A 27364-nucleotide genomic window follows, 5' to 3' on the forward strand; every position below is an offset into this window, starting at 1 on the left:
TTTCTAATAACATGATACATATATATTTTTCATAAGAATATTTTTGTTATTAAAATATTTAAGTTCTATACATACTTTATATAGTTCAATAGCTTCTTGTGATTTCCTACATTTAAATTAATTTAGTTTTGATGTTTTGCCGTCGTGATAATTTATCAAACTGATCACACATAACCATTCCTACGCGAAAGGTGTCTGTTTTATGGCTTTATCACACAAACACTATTAATAGGCAATAAGTTTGCGATTAGTTCAAGGTGAATAATAGCTGCCTCCACGCAACAGTGAATGTCTCGATGCGTATTAGAGAGAGAAAGGAGAATATTATTCATGATTAAAACACCAACGCGTTGTGAAGGGTTATATTGCACCATATCAGTTATCATATAACGTTCTCAATGTGATTAATTTACTATGAATATAATGTGTAAAAGCGATAATATTGCGTGAAAGATATGTTTATTTTTTCTTACTATTAGGAACATTATACCTCAAAACGATTGAAACAAGAAAAAATAGTCGAGTCTTATTAATATATCTGAATTAATATACTTTGAATACGTGGTTGAATGCTCAATAACAGATTACGACTTTCTCTTAATATTTTCCAGATTTCATCCTTTTCATATGCGCTCTCGTTTCGTCATAAATATATTTTAAGAGAATTCACGCTTTTTCCTTTGTCTTCTTTTTTTTAGTTTTTTTTTAACATTAATGTGATTTCAGATTGTCAATTTTTTTGGATTTTTATTTAAGTAAAATATCATATATTTAATATAAAATACGATTTGACAAACCGATCTCATGTGTATTATAATTAAAGTCTTTTTTTTTCTTCTTTGCGACGCAAGTGTCAAAAGTTTGTTGAACGAATATTTCGTGTTAGCGACTCGAGTTAAATCGTATTCCGTATTGGTTTGACTCATCTCTTGATCTCTTATGATGAAATCACCCTTTGTCCCGATTTTAGTTATTGCCGCTGTCACTGACGCGAAAGTTACGACTCGTCGCCGGCGACGATATATATAATGCACGCTGGCAAAATTCAATTCTTTGCCTTCACTTGATGTGTCATAGTGTCGATATGACGATACAATCGAGACTTTTCTATTTTTCACGGTTCTGCTTCGATTCATCTGTCCAAGACATATTTATATTTATATTTATACCGAACTAAAAGTTCCAGCCAAGAGACAATTCGGGCATCTTTTACGCCGATGATACCTCTCCATAAAAGTCCGATTTTATATATATATATATTAAATAGGTCGATTTATCTCTTGCTTATCTGTCTGCAAATAACACTTTTAATTTTTCATAATTTTATTGCACGCGATACTTAACAGACAATCAAGTGTGATGAAATAGAAAGTTGTAAAAAGCGTGTTTCCTATCGCAGCTTGTCGTTTCCACAGCATTGCGTGTCAGTTCGCGGAATTGATCGATTTTACCGGACATACTTAGAAATCATTATTGCTTAAATATTCTTGGATATAATTATCATGGTTGTAAGAGCGCTGATTATAAGAACTACTTATAATACGATAGAATTCTTTTATATACATATATTTCTACATACTAGTTGTAAAGTTTAATGTCCTTTATTTCTCTTATCAAATATAACATCTGTGATAGTACTACATATATATTCTGTTTAAACGTATCGATTTATATAAATACATATTAATCGATCATGCTCGTTGTTTCTCGTGTGGAATATAATAAGAAATATACGAAATTAAAAGAAATACTTTAAGTATGTAATTTAAATATGAAACTAAAAGAAATATTTCCCTTAAAGAAATACTTTATTGTTAATTCATTAGTTAAACGCGGCTTGTCGCACTGAATTAAATGAATGTAAAGTATACAGAGTATACGATCAAAATAAATTAGATCAAATTTTTCGATCGTTTCAAATGATCCGCAATTTATATTAAACATCTCGAGTACAATGTCGCGAACACATTGATCTTGCCTGCAAATTTCATAAGATAATCGCAGAATATTATTTGTCGTATATATGGATTGTCGGATATGTATATAACTGTCATTTTTTATGAAATAATAGATACGGTAATATTTTCATAATCGAATATCGGATTAAAAAAGTAATATATATCGGGCATTTAGAAATATTCGATTAATTCTCTCAAATATATTGTACAGTGTTAATATACGATTTCTTGTTATTCTTTATTTAAAAATACGCAATGCGTTTTAAATAATAGTTTCAAATAATGATTTAACAATAAGTTCTCGAGTCAGTAATTTAAACGATTTAATAATATAATTAATGTAATATTACATAAAGTAATTGAAAACTCAAGTATATTATATTAAGTATAGGATAGGTCCTTTTTTATTGATATTTTGTTTATAAGCATTCTGATTTAATTATTTTATCATTATTAATCATTATAATTATATACGAGGATCTTATATACGATTTTTAATCACTTAAACGTGCTAAATACAAGCTATAGCTTCATATATGAATCGAAGCGGTTTCGAGAGTGGTTTACCTGTTATAGAATAAGCTTGATTACCTGAAGTAGAACGTTTCGATAGGAAGGGTGGATAGTAAAGTTGGTCACAGTCTAGCGAATCGAGCTGGTTCTCTTTTACGAGGCACGGGGTTAAATGATCTGTCACTTTCTTCCCCTTGTATTTATCTCTTTCTTTATTCAGCCCACGACTTACAAAAATGTCGTAAAATATTTTGATGCCCGGTGGTTGATGACGATTCGACGACAGTGCACATACTCGTGCATGCTATTCGAGCACACAAATAGAACGCGACATAAAAATACGCTCGTTGCTACCCCTCTTCTTTCCCGTGCCGTTCCTCTTGGTCGGTGCTTACTCGGGCGAATCGCGAGGAATGTCCAAGAAGAACAGAGGAATTTACGGCAGAAGCGAGCGGAGGGCGCTTCATTTTCATTCTCGCGAGGCGCAGACCGAGCCAACTTCGCGTGTCCGAAGAGTCCTAAAATCTTTACGGTCGCTTCTACTCTCTCCTACTCTTCCGAGAGGGCAACGATCTTCGCGGCATCTCGAGCAGTCTCCGGTTGTGTTTACGGTTGCTTCGTCTCCCTAATCCCACCACTTTGCTCTTGCATCCTTCTCTCTTACTCCTCGTTCTGCATTGCATATCGTTCACGCATCGATAGGCAACAGTGCCTCTGTAGCAATAGCAGATCGTATGTCGTGGCTGGTAAGACTTTGACTCACGAAACATGTCAATCAATTTCATTGTTGAAGATTCGGTGACATGTAATGAAGAGGGGAAGTAGCTTTCTTCTTAAGACTCATTACGCGATTTCAATTTGTTATAATTCTATATAAGATATCAACCTGATATGTTGGCAAAAAATTAAAAAAAAAATCCACTAAGGATAGGGAGCAGGGGATTTTTCTCTTTTTTAAATGATATGTTGTGTATTAATTTGTGTATTAATTTATTTCACTTATAAAATTCTTGTAATTCTTTTAAATAAATTTAATACAAATTAATACACAATTTAATATTACATACATGTAATATTAAATTTTATTTAATTTGAACGTTTATAATGATAAGGATGATGACCATTTTTAGGATGAGTAATATAATCATCACAAATCATAAGCATGTGAGACATTAATGAAAAAACGATATTATGTCATCGACCATCCACATTGCTAAGCAATCGATTAAAATTATATTCTTCCTTTCTTCTCCTTTTTTAGTTTGTTCCCTTTTTGGCAAACGAGAATAAGTGCTGGTTACTCCTGTTTGCATCATAGTGGTTGGCGAGCAAAGATTTTATGCGAACGCTTGACAGGATAGAATTTTACTGCTTCCGAAATGTCCTGTCTCGTAAAAGCCGCCGCGTTCACGACCGTTCGTTCATTCGACTCTTTCCGCTGAAACTTATTGCGATTCCGCGTTGACTATTTTTATAGGCGACAGAGAAATTATTGTTGTAGAAAAAAAGAGAGAGAGAAAGACTCTTCGGTTATAGTATTTTTATTGAAATAGATGGTATGTGTGGTGCTTTCTTGTGTATACGTGTAGACAAAGAAAAAAAAAATAAGATAATCGAGCTACAACTCTGCATCTACCCTTCATTTTTTCGATGTTGAATGCTTTAGATAAAATTTGACGATAATATGCGAGCGCTGTCGCATATTGTTACAATCGATACGCATCGATTGTCGGAGTTGTATAACGTGGCACGATATCATAAAAGTGTAGTATCATTCAACTTTTCACTTTTCCTACTTATATTCACAGATTTCAATTATGTATTTCACGTTCATTCTCGCGCATTAATATATATATTTATATATTTAATCTACATATTTTCTCCCTAGATTACTTATATTTCAAAGTTTTTTTTTTTTTTTAATCAATCGTATGAAAGATATAAAGATAGCATTTTTATTAAAGATTATTAGAGATAGCATTTTTAATATCTCTGTTATTAATGGGCTTTTATAGTAATACACTTACTAATACTTTATACTCATATTATAAAAGATACCTCACACACATCACTACACGTTTTTGGTTACGTTTTTGGTTACGTTTTTGGTTGACATAACTCGCGCGTTTCTCGTTGACAAAACGGGTCCCTCAGTCGTATCACGGCAACGCTTGGTTTCGATTACGCACAGTGATACAACGGTATCATTGCTACAAAGCTCATCTCCGTACCCACAACCCTTGTGCGTCACGTATGCAATGTGTGTCCAACGCGATGCTGAACCGCGGTCTACAAGCGAGGGAGGCACGTTTGACTGTGCAATACGAACTCTTCATTCATAAGCTTGAAATACGCGGATCTTCTCGGTTGACATATCGACGAGTGTATACAACAGACTGATTATTAGAATATATTGGGATAGCAAAATAAACATTAATAATATTTTGATAACGTTTCTAATGAGGTAAAAAAGTAAGTTGAGAAGTAGCAACTGTCTTTCTTTTTCCTTTGAGTTTTTTATCAAATTTTCTATATACGTATTATTTTCTTTATAAATTAAGCAATTCGGAGATAAAATTTATTTAAAATGTTTATGTGAAATTGTGAATTTAAGAGAGCGAGAATAATAAAAGATTGCGATATTCTGGAAATTCTTTTATGCTCGAACGATTTACATTCGATAGCAACAAGAAGCAGTAATGACTTTGGAGATTAAAGTTTGTCGGTCGATTTACCCCACACACGTAGAATCGAATTTTCAGATTTCTCAGGTTCGTGACGTTCATGATGATCTTGTGGTCTCGGAAACGGTTTACGAGCGGAGCGTTTCTCATAGTTAGTTTTTTATGACATGCACTTCGACCCCGAGAAATTTTTCGTGGTACGGGTTAAGGAACACGTTTTACGAGGATTTAACAAAGTCGGCGGCGTCTTGCCTTCGTTAGAGTCGAAACTAACGCGGTATCAAAGCTTAACAAGTATTTTCGTGATCAAAGAGTCTACCATCATAAAACTCGTATAATTATCTTTTTTGGCTGGATAGATCAATGCTTACTAATTATGATTTTTATGATCTAACGGTAGTTACGAGACGAAAATCTGATACAACAGATGATATCTGTCGTACGGATAATAAAAAACAGAGATGATATATGAGGATGAATTCAAGTACAAGTATTAACGTGCAACAAAATGCTTCATCTATATAAATGTATAAATATATTGATTTTTTTATTAAATATTAGACTTAAATAGCAGATTTATTAAATACTTGTGTTTACAAAAAAATTTTGCATTTAATGGAAATATTTGTAATATTTATTTTTTATTAAATCAGAATTTAATAAAGTTTAATAAGGAATAAAATTTCAATTTAATAAAATTATTTCCATTTTAACATCGCAGTAAATAGTAGCGCAGTTTTAAAAGATATGAACGCAAGTCTATTTTAAAAGTATCCAGTTAAAAGTATATATATGTCGTGCACTTTATTATACATAACTGCGTGTGCTTAACATACAATTATAAAAACAGTTTTTATGCTACTTAAAATAATGAAGTATGTTAGGCGCAGTAAATGTTTAAGTATATTTTTGACATAGTATTTATGACAGTGTTTTGTTGGAAAGCGTTTTTATTTTTTATTATTCAAGGCAATTATTGTCTTGACAACTTTTCTTATTAACATATTATGGTAAACATTTATTAAAATATTTGATTTGTCTGTCATATATTTCAACGTAATAGAGATCATGGATTGCAAGTACTTTCATTGATCTCGCTCATGCACTTTATATAAATGTAACTGCTGGTTCGTATCTTATCGCAAGTTTGTTATCAGACACTACTCGCATTTCGCATCTCCTAGCTTCTGCGGTTTCACACGTGTACATTTGCACATTTAATCGTTAATCGATGTACAAAAATTGATATGAATCGCTTATCTTGAGAAAAAATTGCAATGCTATTTTATAGTACTGGCTTATATGTTAAGTATGTATCTACATATTCTATGAAACATTTATATATATTATTTGATTTCTTGATTGTTACACATATTTCTGTGCATAAAAAAACAAAATATTTTTGATGATTTTGAGAGACTTGCATATAAAGAAATTAGCAAGTTCTAACTTGTGCACAATTAATATTATTTGAGTTTAATTAATACAGTTAATATTACTTGAGTTTAATTATGCTCTTTAATAATCGAATTTGCGACATATCAAAAATACAATATTTTTATTCTTGTGTAATAAGTAATGGATATTAAATAATACACACATGCACACTACTCAATTATGTTAATATCTTTATAGTGCTCTAGTAAGATTATATTTCTGTAATTTGTGCTACTTTTATTACGCTTTAAAGATACTTTTACTGTACATTCGAGGCAACATTTTCTTACGATAAAAATGCGAATCCAGTTTTGAATAAGATTTTTAGTCATTTTATTAAATTTCTATAAGAATATTTCTCAGCAAGTGACTACGCCTAGACCGGTTTCGATGTAGAACACTTATCTTTTTTTGATACTGCAATATTTATGAAAATAATTGCTGATGGAAATTAACTTTACATAGTAACAACTGTATTTAAATAAATCAATTTATTACATTTTATTTTCAGATATCAATATGTTTGCTCTAAGCCGCGTACATTTTGCGATATCTTTTAGATATCTATCGTGCAGGTTTCCTCATTTTATATTTCTATACTGAAGTAGAAAATACTATTATTTACATTTTGATAAATTTTAACAAATGCTATTGCAAATTCACTACGTATTTATGATGTAGAAGTATAGAAATGATGAAGGTTATTGATTGTATGGTTTTTTGAAAAATAGAGACATTTAATTATACATGTAAATTAAAAAAAAGATGGAAAAATATATCTTATTTATAATTATTTGTTACTTTGAAAAAACAAGTAGATTAATATATATACATATTTTATTATGTAACTAATAATTAAAATAGCAGAAAAAATGCAATGTATAAAAAAAATTAAAAGACGTGTGTGTATGTGCATGTGTCTTGAGAATACTGCAATATAAAGTTATCTGTGATCGCTAACGTTTCATGCACAGATCGTGTTTATTCGAATGAGACGGGTCAACCAGAGAGTACGTGCAACCATTCATAACAATCGTCATCGCGCTACGTAATCATTCTGTCCCTCGCGTTGCGAACATTAAAGACACTTCAAATATTATCAGATTGATTTCATCGACCCAACGTTCTGTTTCTCTTCCGCGAAAGAATTCGTTTAACGTCCGGGTAAAAAAATGAATACAAACATCGTGACGAGATACGCTGACAGTCATTCATTCTTTCACACTCGTATCGCGCCGTTCATGGAACAGAAATGATATATCGTTTGTATATTCTCCTTCGTACTTGCGTAATCGATCTCGACGCCGATAATATGAGCGCAGTCATGTCGATTATTAAGAATCGCGAACGAAAGTGGATTTAGATCTGTGATAATGCGCTCGCATTCTCCTTCCTTCTGACTGATATATGGTTGATATCTGAGAATTATGTTCGTATAATACAAAATATATATATAAGCTGCTTAATTATATGATTATGCAATGTGATAACGCCAATATATTAATCTTTTGTTCATCTCTGTAATAAAGAAATAAATATATGTGAATTATAACGCGAGATCGAATTATGTCTGCGTTATACTAATTTTTTTCATCAAGCATGAAATTACAATGTTTAATTCGTTGAATCAGGATACGAATTTCATCGATAAAACGAAAATTATTTAAATAGGCTGGAATAGTCAATTATATACGTGTCACTCCCGTCCACTTCAAAAATCAAGGGTTAATTAACAAATCAAGCTGCCATATTGATGAATCATATTGTGACATTCTCCTTCTCGCGCATCATAATTCGTTCCTCGTAAAATGACCGTTCGACAACATTAATATTAAATAATAGATGATCGAAAAATCGGAGAGAGCGAGAAAGACGCTAAAGCCTAATTGCTCGCATACTACACATTGATGAAGTATGTCTCCCGGCGAATATCTAGACCTTGATCTAGACCTTTTCCCTTCTTCGTATCGACAGGGGCTCCAATCTCATCCCCTTCTTTTCTTCCTCTTCCTCTCCATAACCCTTACTCATCCCGGCTCCTCCCATCGCTCTCTAGTCTTCCTCTCTCGCTCTCGCCGCGTACACGTGCTGCCGCGCACACGCGCGCACAACAGCACGTGGTTGGCCGAGTTCACCTGCGTACGTAAAAGGAGGGAACCAACACCAAGCGTTCCGGCGACGCGGCACCTGCACATGCTGTTGTCTATTCTGTCGAGTCGCCGCGCAGGTCGGATTCGGCAAACAGGAAAGAGAAAGAGAGGAAGGGAGCTATCCGGAGTGGGGTAGAGATGGTGTGCAAGCGTGGGAGAGAAAGGGTGAAAGCAAGGGAGGAAAGAGGGGAGCTATTTCCTTATTTTAAAAACGATCCAGAGAAGTCTTTGGTAGAGGCGGAGCCATGGCGACTAGATAGATCGCCATTGGTTAGTATAATGTCTGTAATACATCATAACATAATGTAACATAACCGGAAAACTGATGTCCGATTCGGCAGTGGAGCGAAGGTCCCGCGGTATTGTTCTCTCCTCTCATTATTCGACTATTTTACGTATTATCCTGATTATTTAAAATATTGTCCGCACCTTGGACATTTGTTTATTTTCATATAATTAGACAACGGAATATTGGGATACTACTTGGAATACTTTCCAATTAAATTACACGAGTTTTTCGGCTAATCGATAGCTTCCCAAGCATAACCAGTCCCAATTCTTGAGCATATACAAACAACTTATATAAACAACTTTCGCAAGTGATTCTTATTTAAATTGTTTTCGCGAGAAATGTGTGTTCTTTTTAGAATTCTAAAGCCACATGATATATTGTCGTGGGTATCGCAATTAGTTAAATGAGATTACTTGTGAACATGAATAATTCGCTCTTGATTAAAAGCTACAAAGAAACTGTGATACAAGTATGATATTTTATTTAATATATATTTTATTATATATATTAAATAAATTTTTATTTTATAGTACATGTACATATATATTAAATAATTTTTTTTGAAAACTTTGTAGACACTTTAAAAATTATTTTATAAACAATTAAAAACTTTTTAATTTTTAATTATTTATAAAATAGTTTCGGAAAGATCGATTTTATTTTTACTTTTAAAAAAATTCTCAAAGTTCACCTTATTTTCAGCGTTTAAAACTAGATTCCCCTCTTGAGACAACTCCAATCAACAAACTCGAGAATTTATTTCGCTATGCGCTGTACAATTGCCTGAGATACGATATACGAGATATTATTACTACTGTGTTGGCCCCCTTGGTGGACGAAATCGTTGCCATCATCCTCGAATGTACTAGCTCAAGTGAAGACACAGAAAAGAGCTTAGACGAAGCTAAAAGCCGCATATATTTAGGTAAGTATGTTTTATATTTTGAATATATTTCTCTCTTGCGAGATAAATCTTTTTACAAGAAAAGATAAAAGTCTTCATAAGTGTACGTATTTCACAAGAAATACTATTACATAAAAAATATTTTAATATGGGTGCTTTAGTATATACCATATTTATGTTATTATAAAATTAATCAATTTTATAAATTTAAATTCTTTTGACTTCTTATTTTTTGAATTAATATAGATTTTAAAAACAAAAATATATATAATTTTAATATTTTTTTAAAAGTATACAATAATAGATGGAAAATATTAAAATGGAAAATAATTCCAAATAAAAAAAAATATATTTGAATAAAGATTTAGACATACTATATAATCATAAATGTATAACATAGTAATTTAAATCTTTTTTTTTTCATAGCTTCAATAATTCGTCATATGAAAATTATTCAGCGAACTATTACGTGGAACGTAATTTCGTTTTTCATAAGCGTACATTTAATATATTATTTACTTCTATTTATATATTGTCTGTTTCCAACTTGAATCATATAATAATCGCTAAATTTTCTAAATTTAGCATCACGTTTTCTACTTATCTTCAAAGTGCTAGATTTGACTTTGATTTTTTGATAGCTCTGCTATTGTAATAATGAAATTATTAAATTTTGATTTTGATCAAATAACAACAATAAGTTACTTGTGATTATTCAAATAATCAAGTATTAGTTATACATTCTATGATACAAATTTATGCATTTAAAAATTGGTACGAACTTAATGAGAACAAGCTCGACAACAGAAGATTTCATATATATTTGCGGATATTAAAGTGATAAATTACAGAAGTTGTTACACAAGTATATTGAGTGAATACTTATTTCAAAATATTTCAAAATCACAAGTATATTGAGTGAATACTTATTTCAAAAATCTTGTGATTATTCAAGAAATCACAATTACGGTTACCTGTCTTTTATTTCATAGATTGAAGATTTCATATATCGCAATTTATAGAAAAAAATATTTTATTTGATTTACGTCATTACATTGAATTTCCAAAGCAGATTTTGCAAATGAAACATTATACAAATTTAATTTATATTTGATATTTCTAAAACACTTGTGCAACTACCTCTTTAATGAATCACGCATGTTAATTTTTTTCTCAAAAATCGTGCCAACCATATGATAAATGAACTGATAAATATGATCAAAACTCTGAGAAAGAATATGCTCTTTGAAATGGTTCTATGTTCTCGGGAATTATCTGCGATTGTGTTCTGGTACAAACAGATATCTCGATTAACATTACAACATCATGAATATCTTTGCCACAACACATGAAGATAATCTTTGAAAAAATATTGGTAAGAAAAGTCGAGAAAGGTCATGGTTTTCTCATCGCGGAAGAAAAATTTCCGATTTCATCTCTGGAAGATGTTACTTGTCCATATATCTTGAAGATCACCTGAAAACCTGTTTGGTATCGCGGCGATGCGTTTAAAATATATCCCGTACAGCGTACAAATCTTACGTGTGTACGCCCGGCATTTATAATTCCACTGCGTTCTATCGAAGTGATATGCCTTACAGAAAGTTTCTCTTGTCCGTTGTTGCACACAGGATTATCTATATATGTGCACGCGCGAAGCATGATACGATAATGCGTGGCTGACAATTATCTACGTCTAAAAATTCTTTTCTCGCACCAGGAATCGTGTTTGGAATAATAAATGTATGACAATAATTGAAGCAATAATGCTTACAAAATAAGCGAAGTCTTTATAATCAAGTACGTCTAACTTATTTTCTTTATATATATATATATCCTTACTATACTTTGATGATAAAATAATCTAGTAAAAAAGTCTCTTCGAGGAAGTAAAAATATTGAGTTTGAAGATTTTTGCGGTTGTAATACATTCTATATGTAATTAATAAATAGATAGTCCGTTCGTTGACGTACAAAATAATGTGTTAGCATTGCTTAAAATATATTATTATTAATATTGTTTAAGATATTTCGTAATAATTAGACGGATTATTACGCCAAACATAGAAATCGTTATCGAAAATTTCTGCAATTTAAATGTTAGACATGTTACATTTTCTTGACTTTACGTATTAATTTATTTTGTTGGAAAATGGCATAACTGAAAATGTAATTCTCGTTATTATTTATTTGATTTTCAATTCACGATTAATTAAATTCAAGATCAAGCATTCAAGTTATTTTGCTTTAGAAAGATATGACATATGGGTAAATGAATATCTAAAGAATATTTATAAACAACAAAAGATCAGCTCCGATGTTTATTACTTTATTTTTAATATCACGGTACGAATTGTCGCTATTCAAGCTTATGGGAAAAGAAACTAGGATTAACCGATAAATGAAGTATGCGCTATAGATCCGGTTGTCTCATCCTGAAGCGAATAAGAAGCGACCCAAGGCACCGAAGAAAGGTATGTTTTTGCTAGCCATAACCGTGGATAATCAGCACTCGGACAAAACTCTTTCTTCCTTCATCGCGAATCGCTTCGGTTCTGGATCACTGATTATTCGCCCAGAACCGTTGGCAGATACTTTATTTGATCATCGATGATTCTCGGTACTAAATTTATAATATCACTACGTTGAGTTCTTTATTTCGCATTCAATGAAATTGTTGATGATTAATTTCAACGCAATTATACATCGTGTGCATCTAATGAACTTTATGACGCAGTATAAATATTTGTATGACATATTTCTGTGAAGCCGAAGACGTTACTTTTAATTGATGTGTCTTTCCAATAAGATAATATCATATATATATATATATATATATATATATATATATATATATATATATAATGTATTTTGTTTTAATTTACATTAGAAATAGAATCTTAGAAGTTAAACTGTCTTTCATTATACGAAACGCTTTAAAAACTTATCGTTTTTCAAAAAATCATGGAATTTTGTTTTATTAATTTACATTTTCATTTTTCTCATAAACAAATTTTTTTAAATATTACTTATATGTTCTGTAATTTTTAACATTGCATATCTTGACAATTGAAACTTTCACCATCCGGTGAATATATCACAGGTAATCTTGTATCATAAATATTTGGTGAAAGTGTTAAAAGTCTTCAATTAAAAATCTTTTAAGGAGAGTTTGTTTAAAATAGCATAGAAAAAAATCATGTTCTGTTATATTTGCGCATTCTTGAAGTTTAATTAATTTAAAATTATTCACTTTTTTTCACGCACGCTGCTATTTCGAACAGAACAAAATTCAAGTTCTTTTCTTCCATAAATTTTTTCAGTCTCTTAGATTTCTTTTTTATTTAGATATTAATTGTCTTTTTCTTTTTGCAAATACAATAATACTCTTTAACTTTCTTTAACTAATACTTTAACTTTCTAATACAAAACGCAGGAACAATTTTTAACAATATATGCACACTTTTTCAATATATGCACGTGCGTACAGATATTTCAGACTGAAAAGCTCTTTGCCTTATTAATTACTAATAATCTGTTAATAATTACAAATAATCTGTTAAATAATTAGCAAGGCTATGTGATTTACTTAATCTGATATTATAAATCGCTTAAACGAATATTATTTGTTGAAAGAGTAAATGACATACAAATTAATCTTATTACGAATACGCAAAAAATCAATATATTATCAATAAAAATCAATTCATTATATTATTTATTTTCTTGATACGTCTAAATTTCTGGTTTTAATACATGGTCACGATTTTATTTTATTGATACTTTATAATATAAAGATTCTCTGCGCTTCCTATTTTTATTATACATATATACATATATATTATTTTTCTTATATATTTATACTATTACTACGTAGAGTTACTCATATTCTATTATCAATCGTTATATTAATGCAGTTATTATCTAACGAGATTTATAATTAAATGATCAAATTTATTATTGCAGCCTTAAATAGCCGTTAATTAACCATCGTGTAATACAAATATTTCGCTGCCGTTATATCATTTGAAATAAATTGACTCGTAAAGAATCGATACAATCTTGTTTGTCCAGTCCGGATAGTTAAATTTAAACCGATACAGAAAGCGACATTCCAACAACTCGTATGAGCAAGTGGACGATTAACAGCTCCGCATTGCATTGAGTACATAGTTACACCGTTATTAACGTTACATATCAAAGCATATAAGACGAATAAATTTACGTGCGAGGCCGTGCAAACCTGAAACTAATATGGAAGATATAATAAATTAACATAATATATTATATAATTATATATAATATATAATATTTAAAAAAATAATATATATTAATATATAATATTTGAATCATGTTTTAAAGAAACTTTGAAAAATTTCTGATTATTCAGAATGTTATATTTAATTGAATATAATTTTTAAAATATAATTTCGAAGTATTTTAAACATACGTATATGGGCGTGTATTGTTTATTTTACGGACTTTATGAGAATAAAATTCATTTGACGATCGATGATATTTACATTGATTATTAGCTCTGGAAATCATCGATATGACATACATACATATTGACTGTTTGTATTTGATAAACAGTTTGATAAGCCTGAAAATCAAAAGATACTCGGCTAAATAACGAATGTCCGCACCTCTTCGTGTCGGAGATTAATAACGTTGCTTGTCAAGAGATAAGAAAGTTTCGCGATTGCAGAGGCAGCAGTACCAGTCTAGTGTTAATCAGCTGTACTAATCAGCTATACTAATAGCGTGCGCATTAATTGTATATATGGCCTATGCCAATTAATATGGCTATACATTGATGGTCATAGTTGACACAAGGAATGTTACAATGATTTCTCTTAATTATGGCCGGATATCACCCTGTACGCTCTTAATTAATTAATAATAAATTTTTAAGATCTCGCCGGGGAAAATTGAAGGGGCAATTACTTCGCAATAAGCTCGATGTTTCTACGAAACAATTGGGTATCTTCCTTTTGACGCGCGATGCAATTTCTGTCTGCAACGCAATTAATATAATTGTATAGTCAGTTAATTATATAAATAAGTAGTTTGCCCACAAGATAGTCATCGATGCGTTGCTGTAGTCGCGCGCGGTTACACCGCATGAAAGAAATGATGGCGCACTCGCGATATGTCGGTATTAATGTGTGGTGCGTGTGTGCGTATTTGCACGCGTGTATTGTTCGTGCACGCAGCGTGTAACGGTCGTTTCGCGTTGCATATATCGCGAAAGCACATTTTCAGGCACCTCTAGGCGGATACTTTTGGCATCCAGTAAGCGGATACTTAGCGCGAAAATTCACGACGATCCAACTTGACATGATATAACAGAGAGAGGGAGGGGGAGAGAGAGAGAGAGAGAGAGAGAGAGAGAGAGAGAGAGAGAGAGAGAGATGAACGCACACTAGCGTGAGGCAAAAATACTTCACGTTGCTGTTCTCGTCGTGTCTACTGCTACTTTCTCTTTCGCTTTCTTTTTTTCCCGATATTGCATCTTTCGTGAAGTATTTTCTAAAAAATATTGCATTTATATATTTAATTTATTTTTAATTATATATTAGAATAATGTTTGCGTGAAAAAATTTAAGATTTTTAAAAATTTTGTAAAACGGAAGAAGAGTTGAAGAAAATAGTTGATAATAATTGAAAAAAATTATATGAGAAACTATGGGAGGAATATGTATAATTTGCCTCAATAAATAAAAGTGATAATTTTTTTAATCGTCCTTAATACTCTTTAATTATTTAATAAGTAATATAAATAATTGTAAACTCGTGACACTTGCTGGAATTCAACTTTGAAAGTTTTATTGTAGCTAAAGGATTAATAAAACTTTTTTTTTTTTTTAATTTTATTAAAAATATTGGTAGACAATATCATTGGTATATTATTATTATGAATCGCTAATATATCACATGGCTGATTATATTACATGTTGAATTTTTCATCATTCGCGATTTGCTGGAATCATTTAAAGACAATTAATATTCTGCAAGTGCACGAATGTAATTATACACTGCATATGTTATTCATATATATCATTAAACATACACATATGTATCATATGTACACATATAATTGTGAGAAATTAAGTGGGAAAACTTATATAGTGTATAATTTAAATAAATATTCGGTTATTAAATTTATGGAAATTATATCTAAAATTTAAATATTTTTACAGTACAAGTTCTCTTTCTCTCTTTCTCTGATATTTTGTCATATCATAATTTTTTATGATGCAACACATTATTGCCTAATGCATATACATTACGCTAATTAAGCAATTTTAATGAGTAAAAATAATGTTACAATTACGTTACTTTGTACAAGTAGATAAGAAATTATAATTGGATAAAGACTATCTAATCGAACGAGTAAAAGACGAGACCTTGACATTAACACGCACGAAAATAACGAAAAAACTGAAAGCTCGTAAATTTCATAAAATATAAAATTCATATAAAATTTAATCTATTAATTATCAGATCAATGCAAGGATCGAATCTTATTTAAAAATGATAGAGCACAAGAGTCGCAACAAATTCGTGCTGCATCCGAAACGCATTATCTTAGAGCCGGTTTTCATCAGCTAATAAAAAATCACAGAAAGGTGCTCCTTCATAAATAGCAAGCAGGTGAGAGATTCGATGGTATGGCGTGACCTCGTTCAATCCGGTATTTGCGTGAAAAACATGCATGCAGCGATGCGTTTAAGACTGACACCATCAATTTCATTAACCGCCTTGTAATGTAGCGCGGATACTTTCTGAATATGAAATTCATATCAGTCTTCTCAAGGAAGTACGATATGGTATTAAAAGGAGACATGAAAATGCAAGAAGATGAAATAAACATAATTTATGTCTTACCGGATTTGAATTGTATTTTCATTTTTTATGTTAATTACATAAAATGAAATATGAGAAAAATGAACGAATATTACTCAAGCTGCAGCGATAATAAAAGACAAATGATTCTTATAATAAAATTATTAGCTCTGTTAGTTTTATGATGTTATAATTCGTGGTTAAACTGTTGAAAACATGAATCGATATCAAGTGAAGAACTGTTTATCTATAATTGATATTTAGCAAAGAAAGAAAACTTTTTCCTACACTATTATCAGCCTGCATGCGTAACAACTATGCAGCGTACAAGAAACATTCGACCTTGCACAGGTGCAATGGTGCCCGTACTTTACATACACGTGTGGTTGCACTAACTACTCATATGTCGAGATAATTCGTATACGATACACTTTCTCTTGCGGAACATTAATAAAATATGAAAGAATCTCATTATTATTTTTAGATAAGGTGATTCACGCGTATATTATACTGATAATAATATTTCGTATCTTAATATCACATTGCGAGTTGTTTAAAAATCACAGTATGTGAGTTTTATTTCCGAGTAATATCTTCTTATACATGCGAGAAAAAGCATGCACCGACAAAAAGTGCTGCGTCACGAGGAATAATATACTTGCCGAGCAATGCCGTCCAATTAAAACTTGGATAATTAAATTTATCTCTCGGTTTATCATCATGCTTTTGTGCCGCCGAGTCTTGCGCGATTAAACGAATCTCTGTGAAGTCGCCAAATTGAAAGATTCACTGATATTGTATAGCGATTGCGCTATAAGTAATAAGTAGAATAAATAATGAAACAAATTATATAAAAAGTTATAAGCTCAGTTGCATATATATTATTAGAAAAATTACCTTTCGTACATTATTATTGATTTCTACTGATTATTACATGTGGTGGATATGGAAAAATTTAATTCTTTTTTCGATGTAAAAATTAAATAATTTTGATTCTATAAATATTTGAGACGGACATACTTTATACGCAACATATTATACAGGGTGTCCCGAAACTAACGCTTGATATTTTAAAGGCAGATTCTCTGGCCAATTTAAAAACGATTTTTCCTCAGCGAAAATGTCGAGGGAGATCATTATTTTTTGCATATTCCCAATTTTTGTCATCATGTATCTTTCTAACTAAGCCTTAAATTAAAATTCTATTAAAGTAAACTCTACCTAAAATTAACTAAAGAATGTGACTTTATTAATATTTTATTCCCATAAGCCTTAGTTTGCGAAAAACTCTTTATTTTCAATCGTTTATAACTCGAAAACTATTAGTGCCGCGACATTTTCGCTGAGGAAAAATCGTTTTTAAATTGGCCAGAGAATCTGCCTTTAAAATATCAAGCGTTAGTTTCGGGACACCCTGTATATGTACAATTATATAACCATGTACAATTTCTTGTGGAAAACCGATATCGTTTAATATGTTGTCTTTTATTAAAGCATGAGGAGCAATTCAATTCGTATTTAATACTTTAATTTTAATATAAATTTAATCTGTCAAAAAAAATATCGTGTGCGATTAATGTCGGTTATTTATAATTTGTGTCTGTGATAATCTCTCCTTTGAAATGCACAGTTATTCAATGAATTATTGCCGATTTTAAGCAATCGGTGCTGCTTGCACTAACGAATTTTTATCATAAGCGCATTTTATATTTTGCACGAATGTGTATACGAGCCAATACATAGCAGTTGTTTTATAATTATATTTTCAATTATTCTGTATATTCAACGTTTTCTTAATATAGTTCGGGAATGCAAGGTCGCCGTATTGAATATATCTGCTGACGAAAACCTTGACTATAGTTATCAGATAGTAAAATGATATTTGCGTTAAACAGAAATTATTTCTTATGTTGCAAAACACTTTGCATATATGCTATAGGAATATTATCTGTATTTTCTAATTCGATCTATCTTAAGAATCTATCTACAGTTATCCCATACACTTTTCTTTAAATTTTTTGTACTCTATATATTTTCAAAAAAAATACTATTAATATTAGAAAATAATTTAATAAAATAATATTAATATAGTATAGTAAATATGAGAAGTTAATTGAGAAGTATAATATTGAAAAATATAAATGTAAATTTAAATATATAAGAGTGAAAATGTAAATATAAATTTACATGCAAATTGAAAAAAAAATTTAATCAAATCTATTCGAAATGATTAGAATTTTAATGTCGAAATACTACAGACCATTGATTATAGATATTACTAAATTAATTATTTTAATTAAATTATTCTCTTTGAATTTCGATATCTTGAATGTATCTATAAACTAGACATACTTGTGTGATTTTTTTATAGATAATTATCATAAATCATTGATGCAATGTCAAGAAGTTACATTTATATATATACACACACACACACACACACACATATGTATGTATGTATGTATGTATGTATATAGACGTAACTTCTTGACATTGCATCAGTGATTTATGATAATTATCTATAAAAAAATCACAAGTATGACTAATTTATAAATACATTCAAGTAAGTTAAGATATCGAAATTCAAAGAGAATATATGTTCGTGTGTGTGTGTGTGTGTGTGTGTGTGTGTGTGTGTGTGTGTGTGTGTGTGTGTGTGTGTGTGTGTGTCATTTAAAAGTGATTTATGTAACTGTTCAAGACTACTCTTGCACACGCGCATGGAATTTTTGCTACGAGCGAATTGATAATATTCCCATTTTCTGCAAGCGATAAGATCGCCTGCGTAATGTCGTCGACGCACGACAGAAAAGCGCCATTTCCGGTATTGATTGTGACATTGAGAAAGGATGCAACGAATTGCGACGAAAGCAATTTCCGGTAGCTAACACTTAGTCTACTGTTATCTATAATTGATTAACAGTAGCCAAATTAGTGAGCCATGTAATTTAGAAAGGTAGTTGAATATTTCGATATACATATGAGCAACTACTTTGCGTATTTTTTCGCCCATTATATGCTCGATAAAATTTTTCATTTATTTTTTAACGTCGCGTTATCATTTCACGATACAACAAAACGGTCATCAACATATTTATCGTGAACTTTGACCTATACCTTGACTTTTAAGGACACTTTTAACAACATGATAATTTATAATTTGAAAATTACTTTTTTCTCGTTAATTTATTAGTCTCTCTCTCTATGTTTCTTATTAAATAAAATATATGAAAGATAGATAAATAGATAGATAGAGAGAGATAGATAGATGATAGAGATAGATAGAAAATAGAGAGGGAGAGAAAATATCTTTTTCCTATTTCGATAAGATTATAACTTTTTTTAGACGACTGAATATAATTATGCATTTGATATGATATCGAAATTTTGAAGTTGCAGGGAGGGAACCTATATATTTAATTTTAATCTTATCTGCAACAAAAAATCTCCTTCGTGATATGATTATATTGCAATTAATTTGAACGATTATTGCAATATAAGTAGTTATCTAGCTACCAAAAAGATGTCATCAATTTCATTGATTATATTATTGAATTAAGTAATTGCATGATGAAATAGTTATATCATTACTTTATATTAACAAATCTTCATAATTTACCTCTTAATCTATGTAATGATTCTATTAATCTACTAATATTTTATTAGTGCCTTCTTATATATTTATCTTGACGAGATTAATATATTTTCCGAAAATAAAATTCTTCTCATGGGGAAAATGAATAGGGACAAACAAGTAATCTAATAAATAAACTAATAACATTTTAATTATTGTTATAATTTCTTATTGAATATTAAATATTGAAGAAAGTTATAAAAAAAGATGATTAAATAAAATTTCGATAAGAGCGAATAATATCAAGTTAAAGAATTTACAGTCGAAAGCATGTTAGGAAAATGCCCTAGAATCCAAGAAAACTTAGTTTGACGATTGTAAAAACATCTTATTGTTAGAGACGCTTAGAGATGCTTCGCGAAGCATGTCAGGTAATTAACGTCGATATTTTGACGCGGATGGACATCCCTAATTTCTTCCGAATGCATTCCGCAGTTTTCTCAGATTCTCTCATTCGCGATCCATTACACGCGACGTGCCTTCGCTTTCTTAGTCTGTCTGACAACAAATGCGGATGCGGTCGCAGACGGAATTAGACAGACGACGGTGAGTTACTCGGTCTGTATTCTCGTATCCGCGTCTTCTTCAATATTACTTATAATGATTCGTTGACGCGAGTGGTATTTGCAGCTTCTGCACACTGTTATAAATGGTTGCGTGTTTGTCTCACGCGACGTAGCGTGCGAGAAGGCAGAGGTAGATAGTTACACGGCGATGAAAATTGCGTGCCGCGGAACATCCGACGAGTCGTCGAGCCTCTTCGTGTCTAGAATCCTACCCGGAATTAACGGAGAGAGACAAGCTGGACCACACTGGCTAGTTGCTAATTTTGCACGGAGGCTCTCTCTTAGAAAACATCGTTTATACACATACATATTAATTTTTTTTTCTTTAATACATACATATATATATATATATATATATTTAATTTTTATTTAATTTAAATTTAATTATAATGAATAATATGATGAATTAATTATATGAATTAATATATATGAATATCTTTTTCTTTAATATAATATTATTGGAATATATGAATTTGTATAATTAATGTATCATGTGTAAAGATTATACTTAAAATATTAATAGAAATATTTGATAATCTCTATAATAGATAAGTGTAAGCTAAGAAAAAACAGAGTCGTGTAAGATGTAATTACATCATTTAATTTATTTCGATGCTCAAAAAACATTATCTTTTTTGTCGAAAATAAATATCGCGATATTAGTCTTTGTCGCTCGATCCACTTATATATCTTACAAAATTAAATGACTCAATTGCTATTTCCGTGCATAAACTAGAGCAAGAGAAGGAAGAGAAAGAGAGAAGAAATATAATTAAAAGAAGAAAAAGATTAATACAATTTTACTAAGGTGGATGCATAACTGAAAATATTGAGTGCAGAGAGAACGTATATCTACTATATCATAGGAAATGAATCAGCTTGATAGTTCGATAGATACTTCGATATTCGAAAGAGGCACAGATATAACGATAATTGTGTAGAAATAAACAGATAAGTATGTATGTCGTAGAGGTATCGTGATTTTTTGCACACTTTAAAATAAAATAGAAAATTGCACCTCCGGTATCGGATACTATTCCAAAACGATCATCTCGACTTTGATCTAATTTAAAACATAATATGAATAAAAATTAATATTGGTTTTAGCAGTTCCGCGTAATGATATAAATTTATTTATAATTTATTTATTTATTAATATCATTTTTTTATAAGTATTTTATTAAACATCCATTTTAATCATAAAATAAAATGAGTTAGGCTGGATTGCACCAATGTTATTTTTGTTTTAAGCGAGACTTAAATATGTATCTGTCTATATTTATTTAGAAAGAGAGATAAAGGTATTCGACATACATTTAAGTTTCGCTTAAATCCAAAATAATGTTGGTGCAACCTGGCTTTACAGTTTTAAAATATTTCTTATTTTTACAATTATTATTACAATAATATAGTCTTTAAAAAGAAAGTAAAAAGAAAATGATTTAAATTATAATATTGTTATAGTATTAATTCAACATATATGCAATAATACATTATAAATTTCAAATTAACGTTTCGAATTTCGACACGGCGATTTATGTAAAAAATATGCTCAACGATATATTTTTGAAGAAATGTTATAGCGCATAAATAAAAAAAGATATATAAAAAATAATCTAGAGAAAATATTGTGTAACAAATATTTTTCTCCGCATCTAATACAATTCGCGATATAAAAATGTCATATCTCGTGTCTCTTTTGCAATTTTAGAGATTGAGTGAGATAGTTATTACATTTACTATGCAATATATTCATGATATGATCGATTCCAAAAAAGCGACATACATATTTTAATAAAAATACACGCGCGATTATCGCGCAAAATCAACATTGATTTTTATTCATATTGTGTTTCTAACTGGATCAAAGTCGACACGATCGTTTTCGAATCGTTTACGGTATCCGAGATACCGTAAGTGCAATTTTTCATTTTATTTTAAAGCGCAAAAATCACGATACTGCCGTTCGATAGATATTTTTTCCAATATCTCAATAGCATGATAACGTAATTATCACATGTCCGAGAAAAAAGGCAATCAAATAAAAAAAAAATCATATAAAAACGAAGACGGATATTATTATATTTATTTGTTCAGTTAGAAAAGGAAAGGAAAACTGAGAAAAATAATCAGAGATCGTAGTATTTATCTATCATAAGTATTTTAATTTATAAAATTTAATATTTTTTAAAATTTTATTTATTCTTAAATTGCATAGTGCGACATAATTAATGATCTTCTAAATTAATTCGCATTAGAAAATCGCTATCTCAGTACACGTCGGAAGCGATTGTATGCGGAATTTAAATTAGTTGTGATTAATTTTCATGTTTTATTAGTCACGCAGTGTGATGGCGTATACGCAATGTGTTTAGACTATAATATTTGCAATTCCTACATGAATATTTCCTTTCATACACCGTAACCAGGAAGGTAGCTCGCATTTATGTATGTCAAAACGCGGAGACATGTTTTTCCATAATCGAAATTTTATGCATCTGCCAGGGATACTTTTTAAGAGTCATAAATTGAATAAATAAAATATTAAAATTTTTTAACAGACACTCTTATTTATATTCAAAGAGTTTAAATTCTTTCAAAAAAAAAGAAAAGGTTTTATTCTTCTTGCAATGTTATCTACATTTAATGTTATTATTTGCATATCTCGAGGTTGATTGAGTTGACATCCATACAGATCAAATTTAAGATAAAAATTTTCTCAACAATCGATTAATTAACGTTAATTATTACCACGCTTAAAAATATGACATAAAACTATAAAACTTTTATGGTTAATCGTTAATTTTATTGCATGAATAAAATATCCATTAATCTCGCATTGTTTATTGTCATTCTGATGATGGCATTCAGTGATGTGCTGGTGTCAATTATTACCGATTACTGACAATGAGTCATGCAATCGTGCACGATTACGAAAATGCAAATTAGGCGGCAACATGTATTCTCGTTTGCGAAAACTTCGCACAATGAAATAAGTATTCGACGAGCACGTGACAAAAGGAATCGGATAGATTTCTTACGTCAATACAGTTGACGTGAGAAACGAGCACAGATTCATACGGCCCTGAAATGCATGCAACGAGTAAAACGGCAAGACGTATAATATATGAGGAAGAGAGAAGCCGATCGAATCGGTCAGTGAGTGAGCTTTGAGGAAGGGGGGAAATAAAGAGGAACGAGAAAAAAAAAGATACTGGTAGAAGCGAAGCAGGAGCGAAAAAAAAGACGGAGATTCGTGTCCGCGTGAAACGTTAGTGAGCGAGACGAAGTAAACGTGCGAAAGGTTGAACGGAAGCGAAAAAAGAGGGAGAAGCTCGCAATTGTAATCTACACGGATGAGTTAACATATGTAACTTATTGTTGGATACGGTGCGGTGTAAGCGCGAAGAGGAAGAGCGCTGTTTTTTTTGTTAAGGAGTGCTATATGCGAGACGAGGATGAAGCCGAGCGACCGCGATTGCGGGCAATCCGGTCAAGAAAATTGGCAGTGCATGCCATGAGCTTACATAACCGCAAGATAGACGCAGCAAGATAAAGATTGAAAGAGAGAGAGAGAATGAATGAGAACGAGGAAGGCGCGTGAAGGAGAACGGATGAGGGGCACTGTTCGGGTTGCACTTGCGACGCGACGGAAGAGGAGGTAGAGTGACACGTGTACTCACACATGCACACGTACGCACGCATTAGCATCCCGACGCGCATCCGCGCACGTGGTGGATAGCAAGGGGGCGCAAGGCGTAACTCGGTTCTCCTTGATATTAGCGACAATATGTACGTAATGGTCGAACGGGATATGCATATGAGTGTGCCGCGCTTATCTTATCTAGAATACACAAACAATCGTCGCGTCGCGACGATTCACATATACGTGTGCACATATACCGTGCACAAGCGTGGACTGTATTGGCACGTTAGCACGCATACATGTAAATTATACGAAGCCGTTTGGTCAGCGGAATGCTTGGTTGAAATGCACTTTTGCAATATGTTTATATATATGTCACGGCATGGATTTTAATTTTAATTTTAATTTTTTACCTTCACTTAAAATATAAAATGTCGTTTAATATACAATTTGCGTGAATTTTATTATCGCGATCTCGAATGCAGAACAACGAGATCGCGCATACAAAGTGCAAGGACGATACTATGTGCGCGACACGTAAAGCTTTTTTTAGACAGTACTCTTGAAACTGCAATATATTTTTATATGCAAGGCCTCCAAATCATTGCATTTTATTTCAGTTATATTGCTTTCTCTCTTTACGAATATAAAATTCATTTTTTTTTTTCAAAAGCCTGATTAAAATATTATTGCTATAACGTTCTGTTAGTTATGTTGAACTTTTGCATACTTTTGCAACTTTTAATATAAAATTTGCAAATTTTCTACACTATATATAAAGAAAACTTTGCTTAATTAAATGTTTTAATTTTCAATATACATATAATAATTTTCATATTTATATCGCAATGTCACATTTAATAACGTTATCAATAAAATCAATACAATATTTATAAAATGTATACAATATTTTGCGATTATTATAATTATTTTGATTACAATCTGTAATGATATTGCGCTCTTTTTATAATGCTCTACTTGTTTATAATTTCTTTTAATTATTCGACTTTTTTATTTATTATTCGACAATTATTTATATGTTAATAATGAATGTTTGTACGATGTTATTATAATAAGACATGAATATTTCATTATTTATTCTATGCGTAACAAGCACGTGCACGCAACGTGAATCTCACGATTCGTCGAATAATACGAATTAACTAATGATCTCATGCTTTCTGAAGTTATATTCACAAACTCAGAACCAAGCTTTGATGCATCCTATCAGTATCGTGTTTAGAAACTAGATAACGCATACTTTATAGGCAGCAAGCATCTAATATTCACAATTTCTATATTGTATGTGCACTATCATGCATCGCGATAAATAATTTATTGATACCAAGCAACCTTGTGTCCTCATATTAATAATTATCAGAATTAATGCAATCAAGTTTTTGACATAAATGCAGAATATATTTCCGATTGGAATCAATTCTGTTTAAAAGTACGCTCTCATTAAATATTTTTGTTACATTACACATATTATTTAATTAGCTATGAATTTAAATATTAATTGCATATATCTCCTCCCATTCGTACAGATAATAATATTTCAAGTTATTCAAATCAAAAGCAACGTATTGGGAGATTTATTTTTCATTGAGAAATTTTGATAAATTGCATTCTTCTCTTTTTCATACGCAAACACACATACACACATATGTATCGTGTGTGTGTGTGTGTGTGTGTAATAAAATTTGAAAAACACGAAACACTGGGCAATTTTGAAAACATTACATTAATATTTTTTAATTAATGTTTATCTATTTTTGTTACATATTAATATACGTGATACAATTTTTTTATTTTTTATCATTTTTTGAAAAAAATTATTAGCTTGATACAAATATAAACGCAAAAAGAGTTGATGAGTTTATTAATTATTATAGATTAATTTGTAATTAATCTTTATTATAGATTATTATAGATTAATTTGTAATTAATCTTTATTTTAGATTATTATAGATTAATTTGTAATTAATCTTTATTTAATGAAAATCAATTTACTGTAAAAAATGCAATTATTATTTAACTTCGATTTATAATTTACTTCAATAAAAATTGATAATAATTAATTAAAAAAATAAAGAATCTTGCGACATGCACGTTTTTCGCATTTTCATCAATTCTTATAAATAAAAAAGAACGTCTTTTATTAATTTAGCTATTTTTATTTTGCGACATTTCAATTTAATTAAATTATTGAGGGCCAACTGTATCATTAAGGAAAAAAGGATAGAGGAATCAGAGAAGAACTTGAAAGGCTCCAAGAGCATAAAATGGTAAACGGTCCTTTGCACGCGGGAGACATAACAGCAGGCAAGCCGATTTATATGCGCTCCTCAGCTCGCGCGTGCACGCACTTTACGATATGTAAAAGCACTAGGACCGGCATTATGCGATGTCGGTGCTGCGTTATAAAACCGACCATTCGAACCGCCTCAACTTTGAAAGACTTTCGAATAATATTACAACTTTTGCATCACGCGCAGCCGTTCATTTTTAACGGGTATAAGGCAGTTGTGCGTGTGCCATTCAGGCAAGGACTCTTCCTCGACTTTACTCCTTTCTGTCACTATTCGTTTTCCTTTCGCACCTCGATGCCACGCTCCTTATTTGGCAATAGTAACTTTTTATAATGTTAAATAAGCAATATTCCAGATTTAAAATCTATTATATTAAAAACTTAATTTTCAATTCATATTATGAATTTACTTTCTATTAA

At 30.7% G+C, this 27364-nt stretch overlaps 1 protein-coding gene across 4 annotated transcripts in view; it reads left to right on the forward strand.

The window, feature by feature from the left end:
- LOC145976505 (uncharacterized) overlaps window positions 1–27364 on the forward strand; it is a 61826-nt gene that overhangs the window by 15341 nt on the left and 19121 nt on the right. For 3 of the 4 annotated variants that reach the window (XR_014440255.1, XM_083107640.1, XM_083107641.1), the window contains exon 4: window positions 9737–9959. Coding sequence is in view for 3 of the 4 variants with exons in the window: in XM_083107640.1 (XP_082963766.1) it covers window positions 9737–9959 (223 nt within the window). In the remaining variant the exon portion in view is untranslated. Of the gene's footprint in view, window positions 1–9736; window positions 9960–10364; window positions 11739–27364 lie in introns of those variants that run through there. The other variant, XM_083107642.1, reaches the window with a different exon arrangement.

Source organism: Camponotus vicinus, unplaced genomic scaffold (genome assembly GCF_025532165.1).
Source record: "Camponotus vicinus isolate PSW18456_S1 unplaced genomic scaffold, iyCamVici1.0 SCAF_9, whole genome shotgun sequence".
NCBI classification, from domain to species: Eukaryota; Metazoa; Arthropoda; class Insecta; order Hymenoptera; family Formicidae; genus Camponotus; species Camponotus vicinus.